At 52.6% G+C, this 21,700-nt stretch overlaps 1 protein-coding gene across 1 annotated transcript; it reads left to right on the top strand.

Moving 5' to 3' along the window:
- Positions 1–537: 537 nt before the first annotated feature.
- Positions 538–21,225, top strand: FKBP6 (FKBP prolyl isomerase family member 6 (inactive)). Its single transcript, XM_054166990.1, has 8 exons — positions 538–652; positions 1,933–2,022; positions 2,469–2,671; positions 3,881–4,000; positions 5,018–5,212; positions 5,515–5,624; positions 8,569–8,656; positions 21,134–21,225. The coding sequence occupies exons 1-7, from the start codon at positions 538–540 to the stop codon at positions 8,642–8,644; spliced, it is 909 nt and encodes a 302-aa protein (XP_054022965.1). The 3' UTR covers positions 8,645–8,656; positions 21,134–21,225.
- The last annotated feature ends 475 nt before the right edge of the window (positions 21,226–21,700 follow it).

Consider the following 21,700-nt stretch of genomic DNA (forward strand, 5'->3'; position numbering starts at 1 on the left):
CTTCCCAAGGAGAGCTTGTGAGTGAGGCCGTGGGGATGTTCCAGCCTTACGGGGGCCTCTCCTGCAGCCACAGGAGCACCAAAGCTGAGGTTCCGAGGTTCACAGGTTCCCAGGCTCAGCTCAGACGAGCCAGCACAGGGCTGCTCCGTGGATGTGGGGGAAGAAGGCAACCCGGGCTTGCGAGCGAAACCATGCCTGGAAGAGGCTTGCCGCGGCGGCGGCGGCCCGGTAGAACGCGCCGGGGGCACGACGGCGCCAGCTGCCCGCCGCGGCTTCCAGCCCCAGCGCGCTTGGCGGGGCGCCGGCACGCCCCCACCGCCCATTGGCCGAGAGCTGCGCGGGGGCGTGCCCTCCCTCGTGCGTGCCTCCTCAACAGCGGATTGGGCTGAGGTCGCTGCTCGGAGCGCGATTGGCTGAGAGCGTAGGGTGTGGTGGGCGGTGATTGGTGAAGGTGGTGAGCTGCGGAGCTGCGGAGCTGCGGAGCTGGCCGGGCCTCAGGGAAGGCGGCCACTGGTGGACGAGGCTCCGGTCGTGATCATGGACCCAGTGCGGGTCCGGGGCCTGCAGGACCTCACCGGTGACGGAGGGGTGTGCAAGCATGTGCTGCGCTCTGGCACCGGGCAGCTTGTGCCTCCTAACTCCTCTGTAGAAGGTATTGCTGGGGCTGCAGGGCCTGTGATGCCGGTCAGGCCGAGGTCCCTCTGTGCCTCCCGTGGACTGTGGAAGGCTGTGTGGCAGCAGCTGGGCGCCTTCCCGTCACAAGGCCTAGCCTCATTTTCACGCATTCCTTAGGGCTGTGTGTTCTGTGCCCCACACTGCCAGCCAGGCATCCTGCAAGGAGTGCTGCGTGAGTTTGCAGCCTGGCTCACCAGGGGTTTGGGTGCACTCTGCAGTAATGTGCCCTTTCTGTGAGCCTGCAGGCTCCAGTGCTGTCTGAGCAGTTTTCTTTATAAATTGCACCTCCATCTACAGCAGGGCTGAGGCCACAGCTTGGAAGCATCGACCAAAGTCAGGATCTTGTGCTCATCACTGTCCTTCATGTCTAGGTGCAAGGTCCTTGCTTTGGTCTGTGTGGCAGGGCCTGAGGCATGCATGAACTGGGGGAAATGAAGAGGACAGAACCTGCTGTAAAAGACCTTTTGTGCTTCTAATGCTGCAAATCTGAGTGCTTTTGACTTTAGCATGAGATCAAAAGAACTTTAAAGTGCTTATGTTACACGGTAGTACGTCTTTATGTTTCAGAGTCTGCCCTCCTTATCAGTATTTTAGCACTTGGGATACTCTGTTTAACTTCTTGTGGCTGACAGATTAAATGAAAGGGCATCTTGACCTTGAGAAAAGCAGGATTTCCAGGTCCCACCTGTGCTCATGGTACAGAGAAGTTTGAAGCTGAAAGTGGTTCCTGAAGTGACAAGGGCCTGGTGCCGTGTCAAGGGAAGCCCATTACAATGCATTTAGTAACTGAGTGAGGACTGGAGTCACTCACTGTGTGCCAAGGACGGTGACAGAGCTTGGAGTGGTACATTTCCCCCCTTTGTTTCTCTTCTCAGGGCTCCAGCTTTGGGCAGGAAAGACTTTGTTGTGTATGTCTCTAGATAATTGGGGGTGGTTTATTTTCTCCAGCTAAAACTTCTAATTCTTAAAACCCCCACCAAAATCACATCCCTTAATTAGATAGGGATCAGGATTGTGCAGCAGCTGCTTTACCTGGTGAGGAAGCACAGTCAGTGCTGCTTGGATGTGGCCAGGTTTTTGGTACAAGAAAAACCCAAGGTGGTTTGTGCTGCCTCTGCTCTTCTGCTGCAGAAGTTAGAAAGATGAAAGGGTGGTGGTGCAAAACCACCTCCCAGTGTGCTCCTGACAGTGCTGTCACTAGATATGATATCAAACAATTGCTTTTTCTCTTCTCCCCACTCCTCACTTTGGGCCCAGTGAAGTACTCTGGATACTTGGAAGACTCGGATAAGCCCTTCTGCACCAACCGCAACCACAAGGTTCCTGAGCTGATGAAACTTGGAAAGGGTAAGGTTTGGCCTGAGAAGTTTGTCCTGGGACTCAGGGTGGTAAAGAGCAGCCCATTAAGGCATTTCAACTTAAATACTCTTCGGTATCCCTAGGTTGTTTGAAGCCTTTAAAACTTGCAGAGGATCCAAAAGCCTCCTCTTGCAGGTGACTGTCAACATGGAACTGATTCCCCTCTCTCCCCTCTTCACTGGGGCAGCTGCCACCAGCCTTGCAGTGGCTGCTCTTGTTGGTGGCTTTAAACCCCCTGAGAGGAGACACTGTGTGCTTAATCCCACAGCAGACTGCCTGGAGGATCCCCTCCAGGCAGCATCTGGGCCACTGTAGTTGCTGAGATAGGAGTTACCAAGGAACTTTTTCCTTCAGGCTTTAGGCATTGTCATTGGGTGTCTGAGGTGGGTTCCCCGTTTGTGATCCTCACAACCTTCCACATCTTCTTGTGGCAGACATTACACTGTGGGGCCTGGAGATTGGCCTGCTGACGATGAGGAAGGGAGAGGCAGCAAGATTTATCTTCAAACCCTGTTATGCCTATGGGCAGCAGGGCTGTCACCCTGTCATCCCCCCCAACGCCACCGTCACCTTCGAAGTGGAGCTGCGGGACTTCATCAACTCGGCTGAGTCCGACGCCTTCTTTGAGTTGACTCCTGTGAGTTGCCTGGAGGTTTGAAACCTGATTCTGGAGGCTAAAGCCTTTGTTGTCTTCCCTTCCAGTTGCTCATGGTTTACCTCGGTTTAGCTTAACTGCAGGTGCAGTTCTGCAGAGCTGGGCTCTGCCCTGGTGTGAACGCAGGCCCTTGAACCCTGCCTCCCTTGCTGCCTGCCGCCTTTGTTTGCTCCCATGTGCTGTGGACCTTTTATTCTGTTCAGCTTTCCCGGTAACCTCACGGTCTCACTAGAGGGCACCAGCTTCCAGGCATTCTCAGAAGGAACAGTAATGAGCTGTCTGTAACGATTCTGTTCAGTTTGCAGGGCCCATGTGCCCCCCTCCAGCCCCCACCCTTTTGTCTCTGCTCTTGGCCACTCTCCTAAGTGCTCCTCCACTGTTCGCCTTCCTCCCTGGTGAGTTACGGTGTTATTGTTAATTCCCCCTTTTCATGTAAAGGGCTTAGGGCTGTGGTTGTGGGTCAGTGAGTGGGGCACAGGCAGCAGGGCTGCTGGGGGAGGCCCTCCTCATTCCCTCCTGCTGCTGCACAGCCCAGTTTTTCCACAGACAGCCCTGCAAGCAAACCACACTCATGGCAAGAGAGCTTACTCCCCTTCTTGCTAGATGCCGTCCCTTTCTGGCTGGCTGAGCTCTTTCTTTGAGCTGGTTGAAACTTGCAAAGCCAGGAGGAAACCTCTCCCTCAGTTCTTTATCTCTTTTTTTCCCCCCTTCTTTTATGATTGTTGGGGCTTTTTGTTTTGCTGGTTGGTGTCTCGTGGGTGTCAGGCTGGTCCCAGAGCTGGCCTGAGGCAGTCACCCTGGATGATGCTTTGCTGCCCTTAACAGTTCAGCCTTTCAAGCAGCTTCATCTTTTGTGCCAGCAATAGCACTTGTGTTGACTGTCTGCTCTGTGCTAAGCAGGTGAGAGAGTTGGGCAGCATTTAAGAGCAAATTCCTGCTTTCTTCCCTCCCCTGCAGCCCCTTTGTGCCTGGTGACCTTCCTGACCTGGTTGGTGGCCTCCTTCACCGGGAGCTCCCAGCACATGTTTCAGCCTGGCCGAGGGAACCGCCACGCGGTGGTGGCCCGGCTGGACCCCGCAGGGGCCTTGGCAACAGCCTGCCTCCTGCTCTGTGAATAGAAGGGGACTGTCCTGTCTGAGCTCTGCTTGTTTTGCTTTGTTTGAGCTGAAACTCAGATGTTTCTTTCCACAGGAGCAGCAGGATACATTCCCACTAGAAAAGGTGTTGGAAGTGGCAGAGGCAGAGAGGCAGCTGGGCAACTTCCTCTATCGAAAGAGAAACTTTGAGTGTGCCAGAGACAGATACAAAAAGGTAGGCCACCGGGGGGGTGGAAAAGAAGTGTTTTCCATTGTGAAAAGCTGTGAAAGCAGTGGTTATTAAGTGCTAGCTCACCATAACAAGCACAATTTAGAGATCAAGTAACTTCATTGTATTTTCCAGGCAGAGTTTGTTATTTAAGACCAGCTCTCAGGCACCTGCTTTTGTGTGAGCAGCAGCAGTGAATGAAGGAGGAGAAGGGTTGGCAGAAATGGGCAGAACACTTTTTTTCCTTCAGACTTGCTCCCTGGGGACTCTAGCCAAGACAGGGGAAAAAAAAAAAGAGCACATCTTGGTGGCTGTGTGAGCCCAGCATGGCCTGATAAATGCTTTGAGAAGGAATCTAGAATCCCTTTGGTCTGGAAATAGATATCACTGGCACACTGGGCACTCTGACTTCATTTTTAGCCTTCCAGTTGAGAGTCCCAGAATAGCTGAGGTTGGTAAGAACCTCTGGAGGTTGTCTAGTCCAGCCCCCTGCTGAAGGAAGGTCAGCCACAGCAGGAGGTTGCACAGGACTGTGCCCATTCAGGTTTTAAACATCTCCAAAGACAGACACTCCACAGCCTCTCCAGGCAGGGCCATGCTCAGTTACTCCCTGACTGGAATGAATCTGCCTTTGTTGTGGAGGGAGTGAGGTTTTGTGCCATTGTTCATCCCTCCCTTCCAAGCTGCTTTTTAATTGGTGTTGTTTTTGTAACAAAACCAGGTGCAGCTGCCTTTCTCTCTCCCTGTAAGATGTGCCTTGCATCTTTGTCCTTAAAGTCTGAGTCCTAGGTGTAACTTTTGTTTTCTTCTGCTGCTTCTAAGTTCCTTGCTCGATTCCTAAGCCTGTGGTCTCCTGGCTGAGCTGACTAATCATGCTGATAATGCCATGCAGTAGGTTTAGTTTGGATTTCTATTACTTTTAGATCAAGAGAAGCATGGGAGTAGCTGCCTGGTGGGATGGATTCCTCACTTCCCATAACAAATTTACTGTGCACCACTTCTTTCCCCCCTTGTGTGCTTCAGGTCTTGTCCATCCTTGGCCGCAGCTCTTCCAGGGAGGCAGAGCAGTGTCAGATCAACACCTCCAAGCTGCTGGTGCTCCTCAATCTCTCCCTCACCTACCTGAAACTGGAATGCCCTGCCAAAGCTTTGGCATATGGGGAGGCAGCCTTGGAGATTGACCAAAGAAATGCCAAAGCCCTGTTCAGATGTGGCCAGGTGAGCAACAAAATGCATTCCTCTGGTAACCACATCAAGGAATACCCTGCCTGGGGAGGGAACCTCGAGTGAACTAAAGAGAACCACTACATTCTGGCCTCTTAAACTGCCACAGTCAAGGTGGTTTGTGTGCATCAGACCTTCTGGCTCTCTGTAAATCTGTCACACAGATCTTTTCATGGGGGATTCCTGAGCTACCTGGATCTGTCTCAGACGTTTGTGGTTGCCTCTGCTTTGAGGCCTGAAGAATGGCAGTGAGTCCAGACTTATCTTACAATACATCTGTCTCCTTTCCATGGCAGGCCTGTCTCTACATGACACAGTATGAAAAAGCCAGGGATTTCCTGCTCAGAGCTCAGCACAGAGAGCCATTTAACCACGAGATTAATGAGGAGCTGAAAAAGCTGGCCAGGTGAGGCACCTCCTTTCTAGCCCTCTGCAAGACAGACTGCTTAGGCTGGAGCACCCCCTCTAAAGTATCAAAAGGGTTTGCAAACAAACCAAAAAAAGCCAACACACAAACCACTTGGGACCTGGGAAATGCAGAAGGTTCCTCTTGGTGTAGAGGCAGCCAGTTCCAACACCTTGCAGGCACAGTGGTTACAGGTGGTGGGTGAGAAGCTGAGAGCACCTGCTCTGTACCTGCTGCTTCTCTAGGGGAATGTGTGTGTCACATTCCCTGTGAGTGCCTGGGCCAGGGTGGGATGTGGGCAGCTGAAATGCCTCAAAATGAAATGCAGCACCCTGATAATGTTCTGGATTATTAAATGTGATTATGTCACTGCCTTTAAGCTGTGTGGGTTAATGACAGCAGCTCTTCTGCCCTGGAAGTGCTTCAGTGTGCAATGTTACAAACCTTTGTTAAAAGTGAGGGGTTTTTTGCTGTCTTGGAGGAAACCAGTGAGCAATCCTGAAGGCAAACCTTGCCTTCACCCCCAGGCTGAGCACAGCACAATCCTGCCAGCTTTAGTCATGCCCTAGCCCCACCAAAGCATGACTAACTCTGGTAGTCTCTGCCCTCTTCCCTTTGAAACTGGCAGAAGCACTAGCTGGTTCCCAAAAGTGTGTGCTGTACTTCTGGCACTCTTCAAATGCAGGAGGTGATGCAGTCCCCAGCTTCAGAGATCACAAAGCAACCCTCAGATACAAACCCTCCTCTTTGGCATGTTGCTGCTAGGCAGTTGCACAAAGGTTTCCAGGCAGCAGTACCACCTCTTACTAGAGGAGCTGGTGTGACAGGAACAGCCAGTCCCATGGGCTGAGTGCCTTCAGCAGGTAAGGTTTTGGTAGAGGGCTGGCCCTGTACTTGGGTGTCCTTGTCTTCAACAGTCTGTGATAACACTGAGTCTTCACACTTGTTCTGTTACTTCTGAAGTACAAAGAACTTGAGGGCAGTCCTAGCTGCTGGTCTGGAAAACTGAAAGAAAGCACTTTCCTTCACCCTGATCTGCCTCTAGGGTGTAGCTACCAAATTGCTAGGTGAGCACAAGCAGTTGCTCCACAGATCTGGCTGCTCTTAGAGGCTTGGGAGGGGGGCAGTGTCACAGGCCCTTGGTACAGTGCTGGAGGTCCTCATTTTGGAAGCCTTGTGTGTTCCCTTAGGCTGGTTCAAAACATGTTGGCAGATAGAAGAGAAGCCTTGCTAATAGGGTTGAGGCTGTGCTGCCAGGAGGCAGGAAGGCATTCTGCCCTGGGGGGAGCTTGGCAGCTCTGCCTGTGGGGATGGCAGCACGTTCAGCTGGCACGTGTGTCAGTAAGCTCAGCACACCTTCAGCCACTGCTGTCTTGGACTTCCTGCTTCAGTGCCAGTTAAAAGTACTGTGGGCTTGTGGGTGGTTTTTTTGCCTTTATCATGCCCAAGAGTGGCATTGGGTACAAAAGAGATGGAAACAGCATTATTGGGTGGTGTTAATTATACCACAGCACAGCCTGCACCCTGTGATGTGGCCAAACTGCCTTGCTGGAGCAAAGTGGCACCTGGCGAAGGCTGCAGAAATGGAGTATGAATCAAAGGTGGAATGTGAATCCAAATCCTCTTCCTGGAGGCTTTGCACTTCCTTGCTGAGCAGATGAATGTTTTACAAGGAGGAATCCTGTGTGTTAATCAACAGCTACCTCTTGCTGGCCCAAACAAACCGGAGGGAAGCGTTGGTGGGACAGCTGAACCGGGCTCTTGGCGACGTTCTCCTCACTGGGGGACCAGAGGCAGAATCCAGGGGGTGGGGAGTTTGTGGAGCACATGGCTGGGGCCACCTGTAGGGGTCTTGGTGGTGCACAATCTGCTGTTGGGTTTGGCAGTTCTGCTGGAAGGCTGCTTTGCCTCAAATCTGGAGCAAAACAGGGTGGTTCTGGTACGTGGCAAGAGTCTGCCCCTCTCAATGAGTGGCTCTTGGCTTTCCTGCTGTGCTAGGTGTGAGTGTGCCTTCCACAGTGTAGGTGGACAGTTGTGGCAGCTGTCTGAGGCTTAGCAGGAGAGAGCTGTGCTGGGACTTCTATTGATTCTGTGCTTTCACTGAATGAGACACTTGGGAGCTGCTGGTCACGGAGGGATGCTGATGGTTGGGGGCTGAGAGAGCATCAGCCAGTGTCACACTGGTGCTGATTCTGGTGTGCTGCAGGGAAAAGCCTTTGCTTTTGGCCTTATATGGTAGCAGATGCAGGAAAGCTGCCCACGTGGGCAGCTATTGATCCCTGGGCTGGTGCCCAAACTGAGTCACCCTCTGGCTCTGGGATTCCTCACCAGTGAGACCTCCTTGCTGGTGAGGTGGGAGCACAGGGTGCAGAGGATGCTGTTACTTGGAGAAAGTGATTGAAATGGAGCAGTCTGGGGAGGTTTTGCCATTCCAGTGTGACACTGGCAGGGAAGTGAGAATGGAGGAGGAAGCATCTGCCCTGCCAAAGACAGTCTGGACACAAGTTCCTGCTGTCTCCTACCCCTCCTTTGTCCAGAGTCTGCACCAATGGTAGATAGCCTGGACGAGGGCACTTGCATGATATCTCTTGCTAGGTGCTGAAGGAGCTCACCTAAGGAGTAGCACAAGGGAGGAGACACAAAACCAGGCCACAGGAACCAGGTGAAGGCTCTTCTGCATTGCCAAGTAGTGTAGAAAGCCTCTGGCCACCAAAGCTTGAATCATCCACGTGGCTAATAGGCACCAGTGAAGCAGAGACCCAAGCTCTGGGGATGAGGCACAATCTTTCCAGCTCTCCTTCCCTGACATGGCAGAAAGAAGGCTGTGGAGGAGCTGTGTCTTTGCTGCTCTTGCAAGATCTAGAAAACCCAGAGTGTGTGTGTGTCTGCCTGGGGCACTGCTGCTTGGGCAGACACTGATGCCATGCTCCCCTCTGCTTTGCAGCTGCTACAAGGACTACATGGAAGAGAAGAAAAAGATGTGCTGCCGAATGTTTGCCTCTCTCAGATCTTCTGACTGACCAGAAATGAAGGTAATCAAAGTGTGTGAAAGGCTGAAGTCTCCCAAAAACCTCTCTCTGTCAGGCCTGAATTGTTTTCAGGGGGGGAATCTGCTGCTCTGCTCCATGGGAAGATTCTGGAGGCAAAATGTGAGGTGCTGGGAGCAAGTGGAAAGGAAGAGGCAGAGGCTTGGGGTGAAAGGTGGTTGTGTTCTCTGCTCAAGGAATCATTCCTGTGAGGGGAGGTGGTGTGGGACAGGAACCTGCAACTGAATTGAATAGAATTAACCAGGTTGGAAAAGACCTTTGAGATCATTGAGTCCAACCTATCATCCAGCACCATCTGATCAACTAAACCATGGCACCAAGCAGCCCATCCAGTCTCTTCCTAAACACTGCCAGTGATGGTGACTCCACCAGCTCCCTGGGCAGCACATCCCAGTGGTGAAGAACTTCTTCCTAGCATCCAGCCTAAACTTCCCCTGGCACAGCTTGAGACTGTATCCTCTTGTTCTGGTGCTGGTTGTCTAGGAGAAAAGACCACCCCCCACCTAGCTACAGCCTCCCTTCAGGTAGTTGTAGACAGCAAGAAGGTCTCCCCTGAGCCTCCTCTTCTCCAGGCTAAGCAACCCCAGCTCCCTCAGCCTCTCCTCACAGGGCTGTTCTCCAAACTCCTCCCCAGCTTTGTTGCCCTTCTCTGGACACCTTCCAGCATCTCAACATCTTTCCTAAACTGAGGAGCCCAGAACTGGACACAGGACTCAAGGTGTGGCCCAACCAGTGCTGAGTACAGGGGCAGAATGACCTCCCTGGTCTTGCTGGCCACACTGCTCCTGATGCAGGCCAGGCTGCCATTGACCTTCTTGGCCACCTGGGCACACTGCTGGCTCATGTTCAGCTTCCTATCAACCATTACCCCCAGGTCCCTCTCTGCCTGACTGCTCTCAGCCACTCTGCCCCCAGCCTGTAGCACTGCCTGGGGTTGCTGTGGCCAATGTGCAGAACCTGGCACTTGGATGTGTTCGATCTCTTGCCCTTGGCCTCTGCCCACCTGGAACTGGCAGCCCTTGGGTCAGTTTGGCTTTGTTTCCTGTGCTGCTTTTCTCACCTCTTCCTTGTCAGAGCCAGGGGCTGGGGTGGGGGGAGGAAAAGAGCTGTGTAGTCTTGTTTCTGTGCCAATTAAAAGAAACACCCACCCACCCCCACCCCCACCCCCCCCAAGAAATGAATTGTTCCTTTCCAAACTTAAGAATTGGATTTCCTCCTCCCCTCCAGCACTGCTGTCTGGAGCTGTTGGAATGCCTTCCCTTCAGAAAAATCTCAATATTTTATTTCTGGGGTGGCTTCTTGGTTTGTATTTTCTTTTTTACTCTTGGAAAAAAAAAAACAAAAACAAAAAACAAAAACCCAACCCTTGTTTGGATAGAAAAAAAAAATTCAAATGGCTGTTTTGGACTCTTTTTAAAGCCCTCAAATCTCCCAGCAAAATTGACAGGTTTATAAATGCACAAAGGTCTCTTTGATCATGCCTCTTCTTTTGGGTTTGTGGGGTTTTTTTTTTTCTTCCTTCCTTCTTTGTCAAAACCTTCTGAGGAGTGTTGGGGGTTGGGGGGGGAAGTGGAAGTCTTCCCTGGTCTCTTGCCTCAGGGTAGACCCTGGGGGAAAGAGTTGCAGAAAATGACAGCAGCCTGCTGTCAGAGAGCAGCCCCAGCTTGGGGCTGTCAAGAGTTTGCTGCTCTCCTCTCCTGTGCAGTGCTTCTGCTTGTAGGAAATGAGTACTGGCAGCTTTCCCTTCAGCAGCAGTGTGAGTGCAGGGTGCAGGTCTGGTGTGGTAAGGCTGGCTCTTTTTGTCTGTGCTTGTGAGGAAGCTCAGGTGGCCTTTGAGGGAGAGGTTTGGTTGAAGGGCTGCTTCCTGAAGCAGCACAAGGCTCTTCTGGCTGAGCATGCCTGCCTGCTGTAGGCTTCTCCCCTCTGGCTGAGCTGGGCATGTTGCTAACTGCCAGAAGCACAAATCTCCTGCCCTGGGTTCAGGATGAGACTGATCCCTTCTGTTAGCAGGTACCTACCCCCCAGGCAAGCAGCTGTGGAAAGAAAGGGGATTTGAGAGTGCCAGGTGGCTCTTGCCAGGGTGCTCAGGAAGTCCATGCTCTGGACTTGGCAAGGAGGCTCTGGATCTCCACTTGATGAATTTCAGAGGCTTGCAGTTTGGAAACCTGTAGGGCTTGGGGCTTGTGTCTGATTGTAGTGCACAGTGGTGCCTGAGCTGTGGAGCTGTGTGTGTTGATCTCTGCATCAGCTGGCTCTGATTTGTGGTGGGAACTCTGAACTGGTGTGGCCATCTGCTGGCTCACCAGACTGACCTTCCACTGCTGAGGTTGTGAGGTGGTCTTGTTTCCCAGAAAGGAGCTTGGCAAGATGCTCTCCACAACTGCCTGAAAGGAGGCTGTAGCCAGGTGGGGGCTGGTGTCTTCTCCCAGGCAACCAGAACAAGAGGACACAGTCTCAAGCTGTGCCAGGGGAAGTTTAGGCTGGAGGGGAGGAGAAAGTTCTTCCCAGAAAGAGGAATTGGCCATTGGGATGTGCTGCCCAGGGAGGTGGTGGAGTCACCATCACTGCAGGTGCTCAAAAAAGGATTGGATGTGGCACTTGAAGCCATGGTTTAGTTGTCAGGATGTGCTAGGTCTGGTTAGGTATTGGACTTGATGATCTCTGAGGTCACAGTATCACTAAGGTTGGAAGAGACCTCGAAGATCGAGTCCAGCCTGTCACCACAGACCTCATGACTAGACCATGGCACCAAGTGCCACATCCAATCCCCTCTTGAACACCTCCAGGGATGGTGACTCCACCACCTCCCTGGGCAGCACATTCCAATGGCTAACAACTTTCTCTGGGAAGAACTTTCTCCTCACCTCCAGCCTAAACTTCCCCTGGTGCAGTTTGAGACTGGGGTTATTTGCCTGCCTTGTACCTTGTGTGGTGCAGATGTGTCGAACCAGGTTACCTGGGATGAGCACAGCTGAAAGTCATCCTTGCTGCCTTCTAAATTGCAGGCTGGATGGGCTGAGGACCTCTGGCTTATTGGAGTTCTGTTTTCTCTTTCTTCTTTGAAAGAGCCAGCAGGAAGTGAAAAGAAAATGGAAGGGACTTTCTCCTCATTGTGTTGCTGTAGTCCTTCATGATGAGAGAATTTAATCCTGAGGAGTGGCAACAAATTCCCTAGAAATGGTCTGAATTCTGGGACAGGGCCCTTGGTGATAGTTTCAACCCAGAAAGATGAGTCTCTGAGCTTTTGGTTTTTTCCCCCCTCCCTTGTAGGTGAGCCACAGTTGAAAGCTTTCCTCTGAAGTGTCTCTCAGCTCAATGCACAGGAGAAGTGGTCCCAGTAGTTGAGAGCACACAGGGAAGTGTTCCAGTGAAAACAAACACTGATGAAGCTATGGCAGGAAACTAGGCCTCAGAGGTCAGCCTTGAGATTGCTCCCAATAGCAGGGCCTAGCAATTCTGAAGCCATTAACTGGTGAGAGTTGGCTGCAGAGCCGGGGCTGTGTCACCAGGTAGAAGTGACTGTAATTGGGCTTCAGATCAGCAGTAGTTGCCAGTGGAGCTGACCTAAGAAGCTGAAAGAGACTTGCAAATAGACTGAGAGGTTCTGTGCATAACACACTCAAGCCTCCTGCCTGGGGAAGGCTCCAGATGTGGAGCAAACAGCATCTTGCTTCTCCCTCTCCTGCTCTCCCTTATTATTACTGAGCAGATCTAAAATGTACCCCCTGCTGGTGCTGTCCCTACCCACTGCTTTAAGCTGAACAACAGAGAGGCAGCAATTTCCCTTCTGCAGGCTATGCAAATGGTTGTACCACTGAGAGGTCCTGTGCTGTGAGATTGGGAGCTCTGCTTTATACTGAGCCTTGCTGGAGTGAGTGAGGGGGAAGGCTTGAAGGATGATTTCATTAAGCATTCTCCTTGCTAAGCAGAGGAAGGAGAGGAGCTTTAATAAGGTGGTTGGGCTGCTGTGTGTTTGGCTCTTTTCCTGTTTTCCCTCCAGGTCTCTCCCTTCTCTAGCATCTTTCTTAGTTGTCTTCAGAGGAGTTGTGCAGCTCCTGCCTGCAGGGGTACCTGTGATAGAACCATGGAATTGCTGGGGTTGGAAGGGACCTCAAGGATCATCCAGTTCCAACCCCCCTGCCATGGCCAGGGACACCTCACACTACAGCAGGCTGCTTACAGCCACATCCAGCCTGGCCTTCAAAACCTCCAGGGATGAGGCTGCCACCACCTCCCTGGGCAACCTGTGCCAGTCTCTCACCACCCTCAAGGGGAACAACTTCTTCCTAACATCCAATCTGAAACTTCTAGTTATGCTCCATTCCCCCCAGTCCTATCACTACTTGGCACCCTGAAAAGTCCCTCCCCAGCTTTTTCTGTAGCCCCCTTCAGATCCTGGAAGGCCACAATAAGGTCTCCTCAGAGCCTTCTCTTCTCCAGACTGAACAGCCCCAACTGTCTCAGCCTGTCCTCACAGGAGAGGTGCTCCAGCCCTCTGCTCATCCTTGTGGCCCTTCTCTGGACACCTTCCAGCACAGAGGATTGTTGGGCTCTGGTCTCTGAAACACTGACAGAGTTTGGGAGAGTTTAAAATGCTCTGACTGGGCATTGTAGTAGCTGTGGTGCTGCAGAGCCAGCTTGGCTTAACAAAACTGAGTGCCCTCAAAAGTGTTCACTGTGGTTTTGGAAAGTCCTCCTCTGCTTGGGAGCTGCCAGGCATCATTCACCAAGGGCAGCTCCATAGTGGGGTGTCCTTGCCATCAGCAGTGCCACAGAGCAGCTGAGGAGGTCTGGGGAGGGTACCTCCCTGCTGGAACAGCACCAGGGCCTCGTTTCCTGTGTCTGACAGTGGCAGCAGCACTTGGTGAGGCACTGTCAGTGGCTGTCAGCACCCAGGGGCAGGAGGGCTTCAGATTTGAGAAATGTTGCTTTCAGAAGAGCTTTTTGCAGGCCCTGCTGTGGGGCTGGGCTGCAGAGCTGCAGTTGTTTCCACTAAGGGCAGCCATGACCTTCATGTGCTGCTCCCACTACCCCACCAGCTGTGTCAGGGACCTGCTGACTTGGCAGAATGCTGAGCATTATTGATAGGGAAGTTATCTGAGCTCTTGAAGGACTGGGAGCTGCTGTAAGGATCAGGTTCAGCCCAGGCTTTCTGGATGAAGCCCTTGGAGTCAGAAGTGTGTGTTGAAGACTTCATCCCTTCTTCCACCTGGCCATGGTTGCCCCTCTTGTGAAGCCTCTTGCCCTCTGAACAAGTTGCTTTGGGTTTAGGAACGCCTGGGAGGAAGCTCTGCCTCCTGCCTTTCTGGCTTTGTTGCTTTAGCTATCAGTGTCCCTATCACAGAGCTGAGCAGACTTGACAGATCCTTCTTCAGTCACCTCAGCTTCAGGCTGGGAGTGCATGTCATCAGCATTCAAGGGCTTTGGAGCTGAGACTTGTGAAAGATCTCTGGAGAGTCGCTCCTGCCACTGAGCTGTCTGTCGAGCGCACAGGCAGCGCCTGGCACTGGCTCTGGCTCCTCTGCAGAGCTGAGCCTTCTGACAAACTGACTTGCAAAAAACAAAATCCCAAACACCTTGAGGGAGGGGGGTGGAAAAAAAAAGCCTGGAAGTGAAGATCTTAGAAGGGCAACAGAGATGGTGAAGGGTCTGGAGAGAACAAGTCGTACAAGGCGAGGCTGAGGGAGCTGGAGAAGAGGAGGCTTGAGGGGAGACCTCATTGCTCTCTACAGCTCCCTGAAAGGAGGTTGGAGTGAGGTGGGGCTTGGTCTCTTCTCCTCAGTATTAAGTCTGTCTATAACTATCTGAAGGGAGGTTGTAGCCAGGTGGGGCTTGGTCTCTTCTCCCAGGCAACCAGCGCCAGAACAAGAGGACACAGTCTCAAGCTGCACCAGGGGAGGTTTAGGCTGGAGGTTACGAAGAAGTTCTTCGCAGAAAGAGAGACTGGCCATTGGGATGTGCTGCCCAGGGAGGTGGTGGAGTCACCAGCACTGGAGGTGTTTAGGAAGAGACTGGATGGGCTGCTTGGTGCCATGGTTTAGTTGATCAGATGGTGTTGGGTGATAGGTTGGACTCAATGACCTCAAAGGTCTTTTCCAACCTGGTTAATTCTATAAAGTCTAAGTGATATAATGAATGGAAATGGCCTGGAATTGTGCCAGGGGAGGTTTAGGTTGGAGATTAGGGGAGCTCCTTTCCTGAAGAAAGGCACTGGGAGGTGGTGGAGTCACCAACTCTGGAGGTGTTCAAGAAACATGTGGACATGGCACTTGAGGACATGGTTTAATGGTGGTGTTAGGTCAGTGGTTGGACCTGATGACCTTAGAGGTCATTTCCAACCAAAACAGTTCTGTGATCCTGTGGTCTTCAGCTGGCAGTGGAAGCTCATAGGGCTTGGTTGTATAAACAGTTAGTTAGTAGCACCCCTGCTCCTTGCACCCTCACTGTAACTTTGGACATCTGGTCACCTGGGATGGGGCAGTCAGATCCTGCTGAAGCCTCTGGAGGTGGGGAGCCTCTGAGTGTCTGCATGCTCCCACACTCTGAAAATAGGCTTCACAGCCATCTTGGCCCCCAAAGTGAGTCCACTTGAAGCACTAACAGCTGGACATCCCCAAACAGCACACTGAGGGGAGAAAGACGAGGGCATGGCTGCAGCAGAATCACTCCCATAGATAGCAGGTAAGTGGTGCCCTAATTAGGTCATTTTCTGCAGGCATGTGGCAAGCTCAGAGACAGGCTCCCTGGGGTGGAGATACCCTCTAGTAGCTGTCCAGATAAAGCCACCCTAGCCTGGCATTGTAAGTAGCTGTTTCTGCTCCTCTCAGGGTGGATTGCCCAGCATGTCTTGTTATCAGCCAGCTGATAGCACCCTGGCTGTCCCTGGGCTTTCTTCTTGCCACTCAGGAGAGCTTCAGCCTGTCAGGAACTTCTCCTGGGGTCCACGTGGTGCTTTTCAGAAGGAGCTTGCTCCCCTCTGAAGAGTGGTGGTGGTTGTTCTCCAGGCTGTCACTGCAGCTTGGCAGCTCCTTTGGGACTCGGGGTTTGAGCGAAGAGCACTTCCGAGGCGGTCGCTGTTCAAGGAGGTTTTAGCTCCTTCGCTGATCTCTGCTGCAGATGTGTGCATGTCACATCTGCTGGAGGAAAGCCATGGTGGAAGATGGGCTGTATCCTTCTGACTGTGAACTCAAAACTTCCCTTCCTTGGGCCCTGCATCTCAGTGAGAATCCTGTTGGATTTGAGCAGAAGTGCTGAAGCCCTCCTGCCTGCCACCGCAAGCGTGTGGGGCCCGCAGCTCTCTGAGCGTGCTTTAAAGACACTTCTCTGGGATGTAAAAGCCTGATGACTTGATTACTTCTCTTGAGGAGCGTTCCTCTCACTGAGGGTTATCTCTGCAATGCTGTTGGGAGCTGCTGCTTCACAGCATGGCTGTGATGAGTGCCACACTGGCGGGAGCTGGGCACGCCTCTTGCTTTCCACTCCCCTCGTCCTTCAGCGAAAAGTTGATCTGCTGGCTTTGGTGGCCTGCAGGGAAGGGGGAAGCTGGGGAAGGGGCAGCAACAGTTCTTGATGCACAAAAGCAGCCTAAGCCAATTTTCAAGCCTTAGTTAAACACTACCTGCTAATGATGGCTTTAATGCAGAGTAAAGGTGACTGTGATTATAGAGGAGCTGCGACCCGGCGCCTTGCTCACTGTAAATTGATGATCGACTCCCTGCTCCTTCCCAAGCTTGGAGTTAAAATAGCTGGTACCAACAGCCTTCTGTCTGAACTTCAAAGCGAGCCTGTGCCTTGCTGGTTTTCGTGGCTGAGCTGCTGCCAACCTGCTGTTAGGGGAAGGAAACAAATATTGGAGCAGAGGGGTGGCTGGAGCGCGGCGCTCTACGTGCGGGAGCAGCGAAGGCTTTGAACGGCGGCCAGCTCCCTGCCTCTTCAGGGCCCTCTGCTTCCCCTCCGCTTCTCTTTTGATTGTGTAGCCATTAGGTAGAAATGAAAGAGATGAACTGATCAAACACTCCTGGAAATGGCTTTAGGGTTGCAGTTTGAATTTATTTTTTTTTTCTAGAGATAGTTTTTTAATTAGCTGCATGCAAAGCCTCCGACGCTTCAAATAGCAGCCGGGAAACCAGAAGGACTCCCAGGCTGAGCCTTTACGGTGCACAAGAAGTCTCAGTAGCTGTAGACACACCACACACACCCCCAAACCACTACCAGCAGCCAGTGGGGAAACATCAAGTGATGATCTTTTAAGTATGCCTGTGGGGGGACACCTAAAAGGAAGTGCTGTGTGGGGATAACATGAGACTGAGAAGCGGCGGAGCAGAAGTCGGTTGCGTTTTAGCAGGAGCCAAGATGCTTTTCTCCAAGAGCCCCAAAACACCTCCAGCAGCACAGCAAGTAGAATTTATTCCCCTCCCTCCCCCAGTGTAGAAACCTCTCTTTCTTGTCCTGGTTGATAAATCATTTCTCTAGTTCACAGCAGAAAGGTCTGAGGCTGTCCTAGCTCTTGATTTGTTTTCAAAGAGACGACAGAAGCTGAATTGTCCTCCAGTACTTGGTGCCATGGTTTAGTTAGTCAGGAGGTGTTGGGTGGTAGGTTGGACTTGATCTCTGAGGTCTTTTCTAACCTTATTGAATGTGTCCAGAGAAGGGCAATGAGGCTGGGGAGAGGTCTCAAGCACAAACCCTCTGAGAGGCTGAGGGAGCTGGGGTTGCATAGCCTGGAGAAGAGGAGGCTCAGGGGAGACCTTATTGCTCTCTACAACTACCTGAAGGGAGGTTGTAGCCAGATGGGGGTTGGTCTCTTCTCCCAGGCAACCTGGAGGTGTTTAAGAGGAGACTGGTTGGGGTGCTTGGTTGCATGGTTTAGTTGATTAGGTGGTGTTGGATGATGGGTTGGACACGATCTTGAAGGCCTCTTCCAAACAGGTTTATTCTATTCTAACCACCAACAGAACAAGAGGACACAGTCTCAAGCTGTGCCAGGGGAAGTTTAGGCTGGAGGTGAGGAGAAAGTTCTTCACAGAAAGAGGAATTTGCCATTGGAATGTGCTGCCCAGGGAGGTGGTGGAGTCCCCATCCCTGGAGGTGTTCAAGAGGGGATTGGATGTGGCACTTGGTGCCATGGTTTAGTAGTCATGAGGTGTTGGGTGACAGGTTGGACTCGATGATCTCTGAGGTCTTTTCCAACCTTATTGATTCTATGATTCCACTTCTTTAGAAACTTCCTCTCCCTGTTCCTCTGGCTGGGGGAGATACCAGGAAGAGCTGCCAGCCTGAGCCTGCCTGAATGTCCTTCTTTACAATTCATACATTCACAGAGTGGGTTGGGGTGGAAGGGACCCTAAAGATCATCCTGTTCCAACCCCCCTGTCATGAGCAGGGACACCTTCAGCTAGCTCAGGCTGCTCAAGGTCTCATCCGGCCTGGTGTTGAACACCTTCAGGGAGGGAGCATCCACCATGTCCCTGGGCAACTTGTCCCAGTGTCTCACCACCCTCACTGGGAACAATCTCTTCCCAATCTCCAGTCTGAATCTCCCTTCCTTAAGCTTCAATCCATCGGACGTGGCACTTGAGGCCATGGTTTAGTTGTCGGGAGGTGTTGGCTATTAGGTAATAGGTTGGACCTGATGATCTCTGAGGTAAAGACCTGCTTGATTTCTGTGATTGCCTCTTGTCCTGTCACAACAAGCCACTGTAAGTAGCCCCCTCCCCAGCTTTCCTGTAGCCCCCCTCCAGGTGCTGGAAGGCGGCGCCGAGGCCTCCCCCCCCCGGGGCGCCGAGGCCTCCCCCCCGGGGCTCTCTTTTCTCTCAGCCTGCCCCACTGGGAGGTGCTGTCCCCCCCTCAGCTTGGGAAGGTTTGGCAGTGGAAGGTAGCCTGCAGTGAGACTGGAAGGTGGGATTTCGTGGGTCTGGGTGAAGCAGGACGGTGACTGTGGCCTTGAACCCTCGTTTGTGTCAGGCTACAAGTCTTTCCCCACGTGCTTCTGGCAACCTTGGAAGCTGCCTGGCTCCTTCTGTGCCTTTGTTATCCCAAACCCTAAGCTGGGGGCAGCCCTTGAGGAGAGGCACCTTGTCCCGAGTCAGAGTGTTTCAGGCAGGGTGGCAGCTGAGTCACGGGGTGTGAGTGGCTCTGAGCACACAGACTGAGCTGCTTCAGGGTCACTGGAGGAGGATGAGTAATCAGGTCACCCTCAGAGCTAACCCTGCCCCGAGCAGGAGGCTCCACTGGAGGCCTGCTGATGTTCCTTGCGGCCCTCATTATCCTGTGATCCCGTGGTGCCTTTCAAGGCTCTCTAATGAATGAGGGGTGGATTATTTTTTTTGAGCATCATGTGATGCTTCATCTTCTCATCCTTTAGTCTGCAGAGCTCTGCTTTCCTCACACTTCCAGCTGCTTCTTGCCTTCTGGTTAGCAGGCTGTAAGTCGATACCCTCTAAGGAGCAGGCTGCCCCATCCTGCCACTAGCAATCTGATTTGTCTCTGCAGAGCCCTCCACGGCAGCTCAGAGTGAGCTGAGCAAGCTGGAGTGGCTACAGCTGCTGTGAAAGAGCCTCCAGAACTGGGCTGGGCTCCTGAGATTCTTGAGCTGAGGGGAGATAAGGCATCTTCTGAGCATACCCTTGGAGCTCCTGCAGGAGGCAGATAATGGCTTATCTGATGGAGAGCTTTGCAAGGCTTGATCTCATTCTCTTCCACAATATTCTGTTTCCTTCTGCTCTTCCATCCTGTGGATGGTGGAGGGGCAGGGCTGACTTTTCAGCAGCGTTGCAGTGCCATCTGCACTCTGACAAGGCAAGGAAGTCTCCCCCCCTGTAGCAGTATCCCTCCACGAGCTATCTCAGAGGTGCCAGTTGCAGCAGCAAGATGTTGAAGTATGTTGGCAGGCACATCAGAAAGCAGCACCAATGTGTGTGCTGAGTGCTTTATCCCAGCTGCTGGATGGCTTTGGGGGCAATTGGGAGCTCCATGTCGTCCCTGTGTGCACCACAGCTCCACTGCAGGCCTTGCAGCATTAGGCCAGCACTTGGAAACCAAATCAAACAGCTTGTGAGGGCCATGGAGGAGAAGGTGCTGGTTCTGCTGTGGGTGGAGAGGCTGAGGGAGAGCATGGCTGGGAGAGGCACTGGAGGAACAGGCAAGCCTTTGGTAGCAAGGTCAGTGCAGCCATGCAAAAGGGGAGGCAGGCAATCCAAGTCCTGATCAGTGACCCAAGAGGTTCCCCTTTGAAATGCAGAGTAGGGGGAGGGAAATAAATGACAGCTTAGAGTTCTGCTTTAGGGCCAGAGAAAGCTGACCCTGAACCTAGGTACTGGGTTCCTTCTACTGACCCTGCACTGGTGACCCTGAAGGGCTGCTGAGGAGAGAAAGAGGCTTTGCTGGGTGCAGGATTTGTCACCACCTCAGTGTGTGCCAGGACTCCAACCAGTGGGGACCCAGCTGCAAGTGGGGCAGGGGCAGCTAACAGAGGCCAGAATGCTGGGAGGCCTTGGGGAGCCACTGGTGGTGCCACAGTGGTGTGGCCATGCTCCACAACAGAGGGTTGGGGAAGATGGGGGCAGTGAACGTGGTGAGAGGCAGTGGAAATGTCAGGTGAGGAGAATGGTGAACCTTCTAGGAGACACAGGACTGGCTCCCAAAGGCAGAGAGCCAGTATCCAGGGACAGGGCTGGAAAAGGACAAAGGGTGGGCAGCAAGGATGACCCCATGCAGGGAAGAGGGTGGCCTGAAGGGCGTTTCTCTATGGGGTGGTCTTGGTAGTTTTGAGTTCCTGTCACTTAATGCTCAGTTTTGTCCAAGCCCTGTGTGAAGAAGTCAAATGAGTGTTCACAGAATCACCAAGGTTGGAAGAGACCTCCATGATCATCAAGTCCAACCTGTCACCACAGACCTCATGAATAGACCATGGCACCAAGTGCCACATCCAGTCCCCTCTTGAACACCTCCAGGGATGGGGACTCAACCACCTCCCTGGGCAGCACATTCCAATGGCCAACAACTCAGTGAAGAACTTTCTCCTCACCTCCAGCCTAAACCTCCTCTGGCACAGCTTGAGACTGTGTCCTCTTGTTCTGGTGCTGGTTGCTTGAGAGAAGAGCCCAACCCCCACCTGGCTACAACCTCCCTTCAGGTAGTTGTAGAGAGCAATGAGGTCTCCCCTGAGCCTCCTCTTCTCTAGGCTAAACAACCCCAGTTCCCTCAGCCTCTCCTCACAGGGCTTGTCTGGAGGGGTTGCAATCATTAGGTTTAGGTTAGGTTTGCTTCATTAACAGCACACAAGGTCCAACAGAAGCACAGCAGCCATCATGTTGTGGGGGATTTCCCTGCCCCTCTTCCTCTTGTGCTCCTCTGCAGAGCTCTGGGTGTTGCTTTCAGAGGCACTGCAGATGTGTGCTAAAATTAAACCCAATGTGCAGGTGAACCCTGTGGAGCACTGACTGTGGTGGCTTGTTTCCCTAGGACCTTGCCAGCTGAGGAGAAGAGTGAGTCCTGGCCAGGAAGAAGACCTGCCTGTGGGCACCTGGAGAGCTCAGCATCACATCTGTGCTTGGGAGAAGGGCCAGGAGCAGTGGCTTTGCTCTGAGGCTGTGGAAGCTCTGATTCTCCTGAAGCTGCTTTTGTTTGCTGTGTTGTTGCTGTTTCCAGAAGGGAGCCAAGTGCTGCTGTAAGGAGGGAGGAAGGTGTTCCCTCTCTCCTCCCCTTCACATTCCTTGTGGAAAAAGCTTTGCTGCCATCCTACCTCTTGCAGGTTCTGGGCAGCTTTCAGGAAGCCTGTGACCAGGAGGAGGATGCCACGAGGGTTTGTATTGTTTGCTCTGGGTGTTCTCTGCAAAGCTGTTTGGGCTTTTTTTCCCCTCTTGTTCTGAGAAAATAAACCAACCTGAGGACTAACACTTGGCAGGACTTGTGCCAGTTAATTGTGCAAGAGTGATTAATGTGTCTCCCTTCCAGGGGAAGGAGCTGGAGTTTGGAACTGGGCTCTGCCTTGTTGCTCTGTGGCTAGCTCCATGGCGTGCTCTTGGGTCT

The sequence above is a fragment of the Dryobates pubescens genome, chromosome 13 (assembly GCF_014839835.1).
Source record: "Dryobates pubescens isolate bDryPub1 chromosome 13, bDryPub1.pri, whole genome shotgun sequence".
Taxonomy (NCBI): domain Eukaryota; kingdom Metazoa; phylum Chordata; class Aves; order Piciformes; family Picidae; genus Dryobates; species Dryobates pubescens.

Bases quoted from the DNA above. Each gene is read 5' to 3' on its own strand.
- FKBP6 (XM_054166990.1), top strand. From the start codon at position 538: ATGGACCCAGTGCGGGTCCGGGGCCTGCAGGACCTCACCGGTGACGGA. The intron at 653-1,932 runs GTATTGCTGGGG...CTTTGGGCCCAG, and splicing joins TCCTAACTCCTCTGTAGAAG to TGAAGTACTCTGGATACTTG. The intron at 2,672-3,880 runs GTGAGTTGCCTG...TTCTTTCCACAG, and splicing joins CCTTCTTTGAGTTGACTCCT to GAGCAGCAGGATACATTCCC.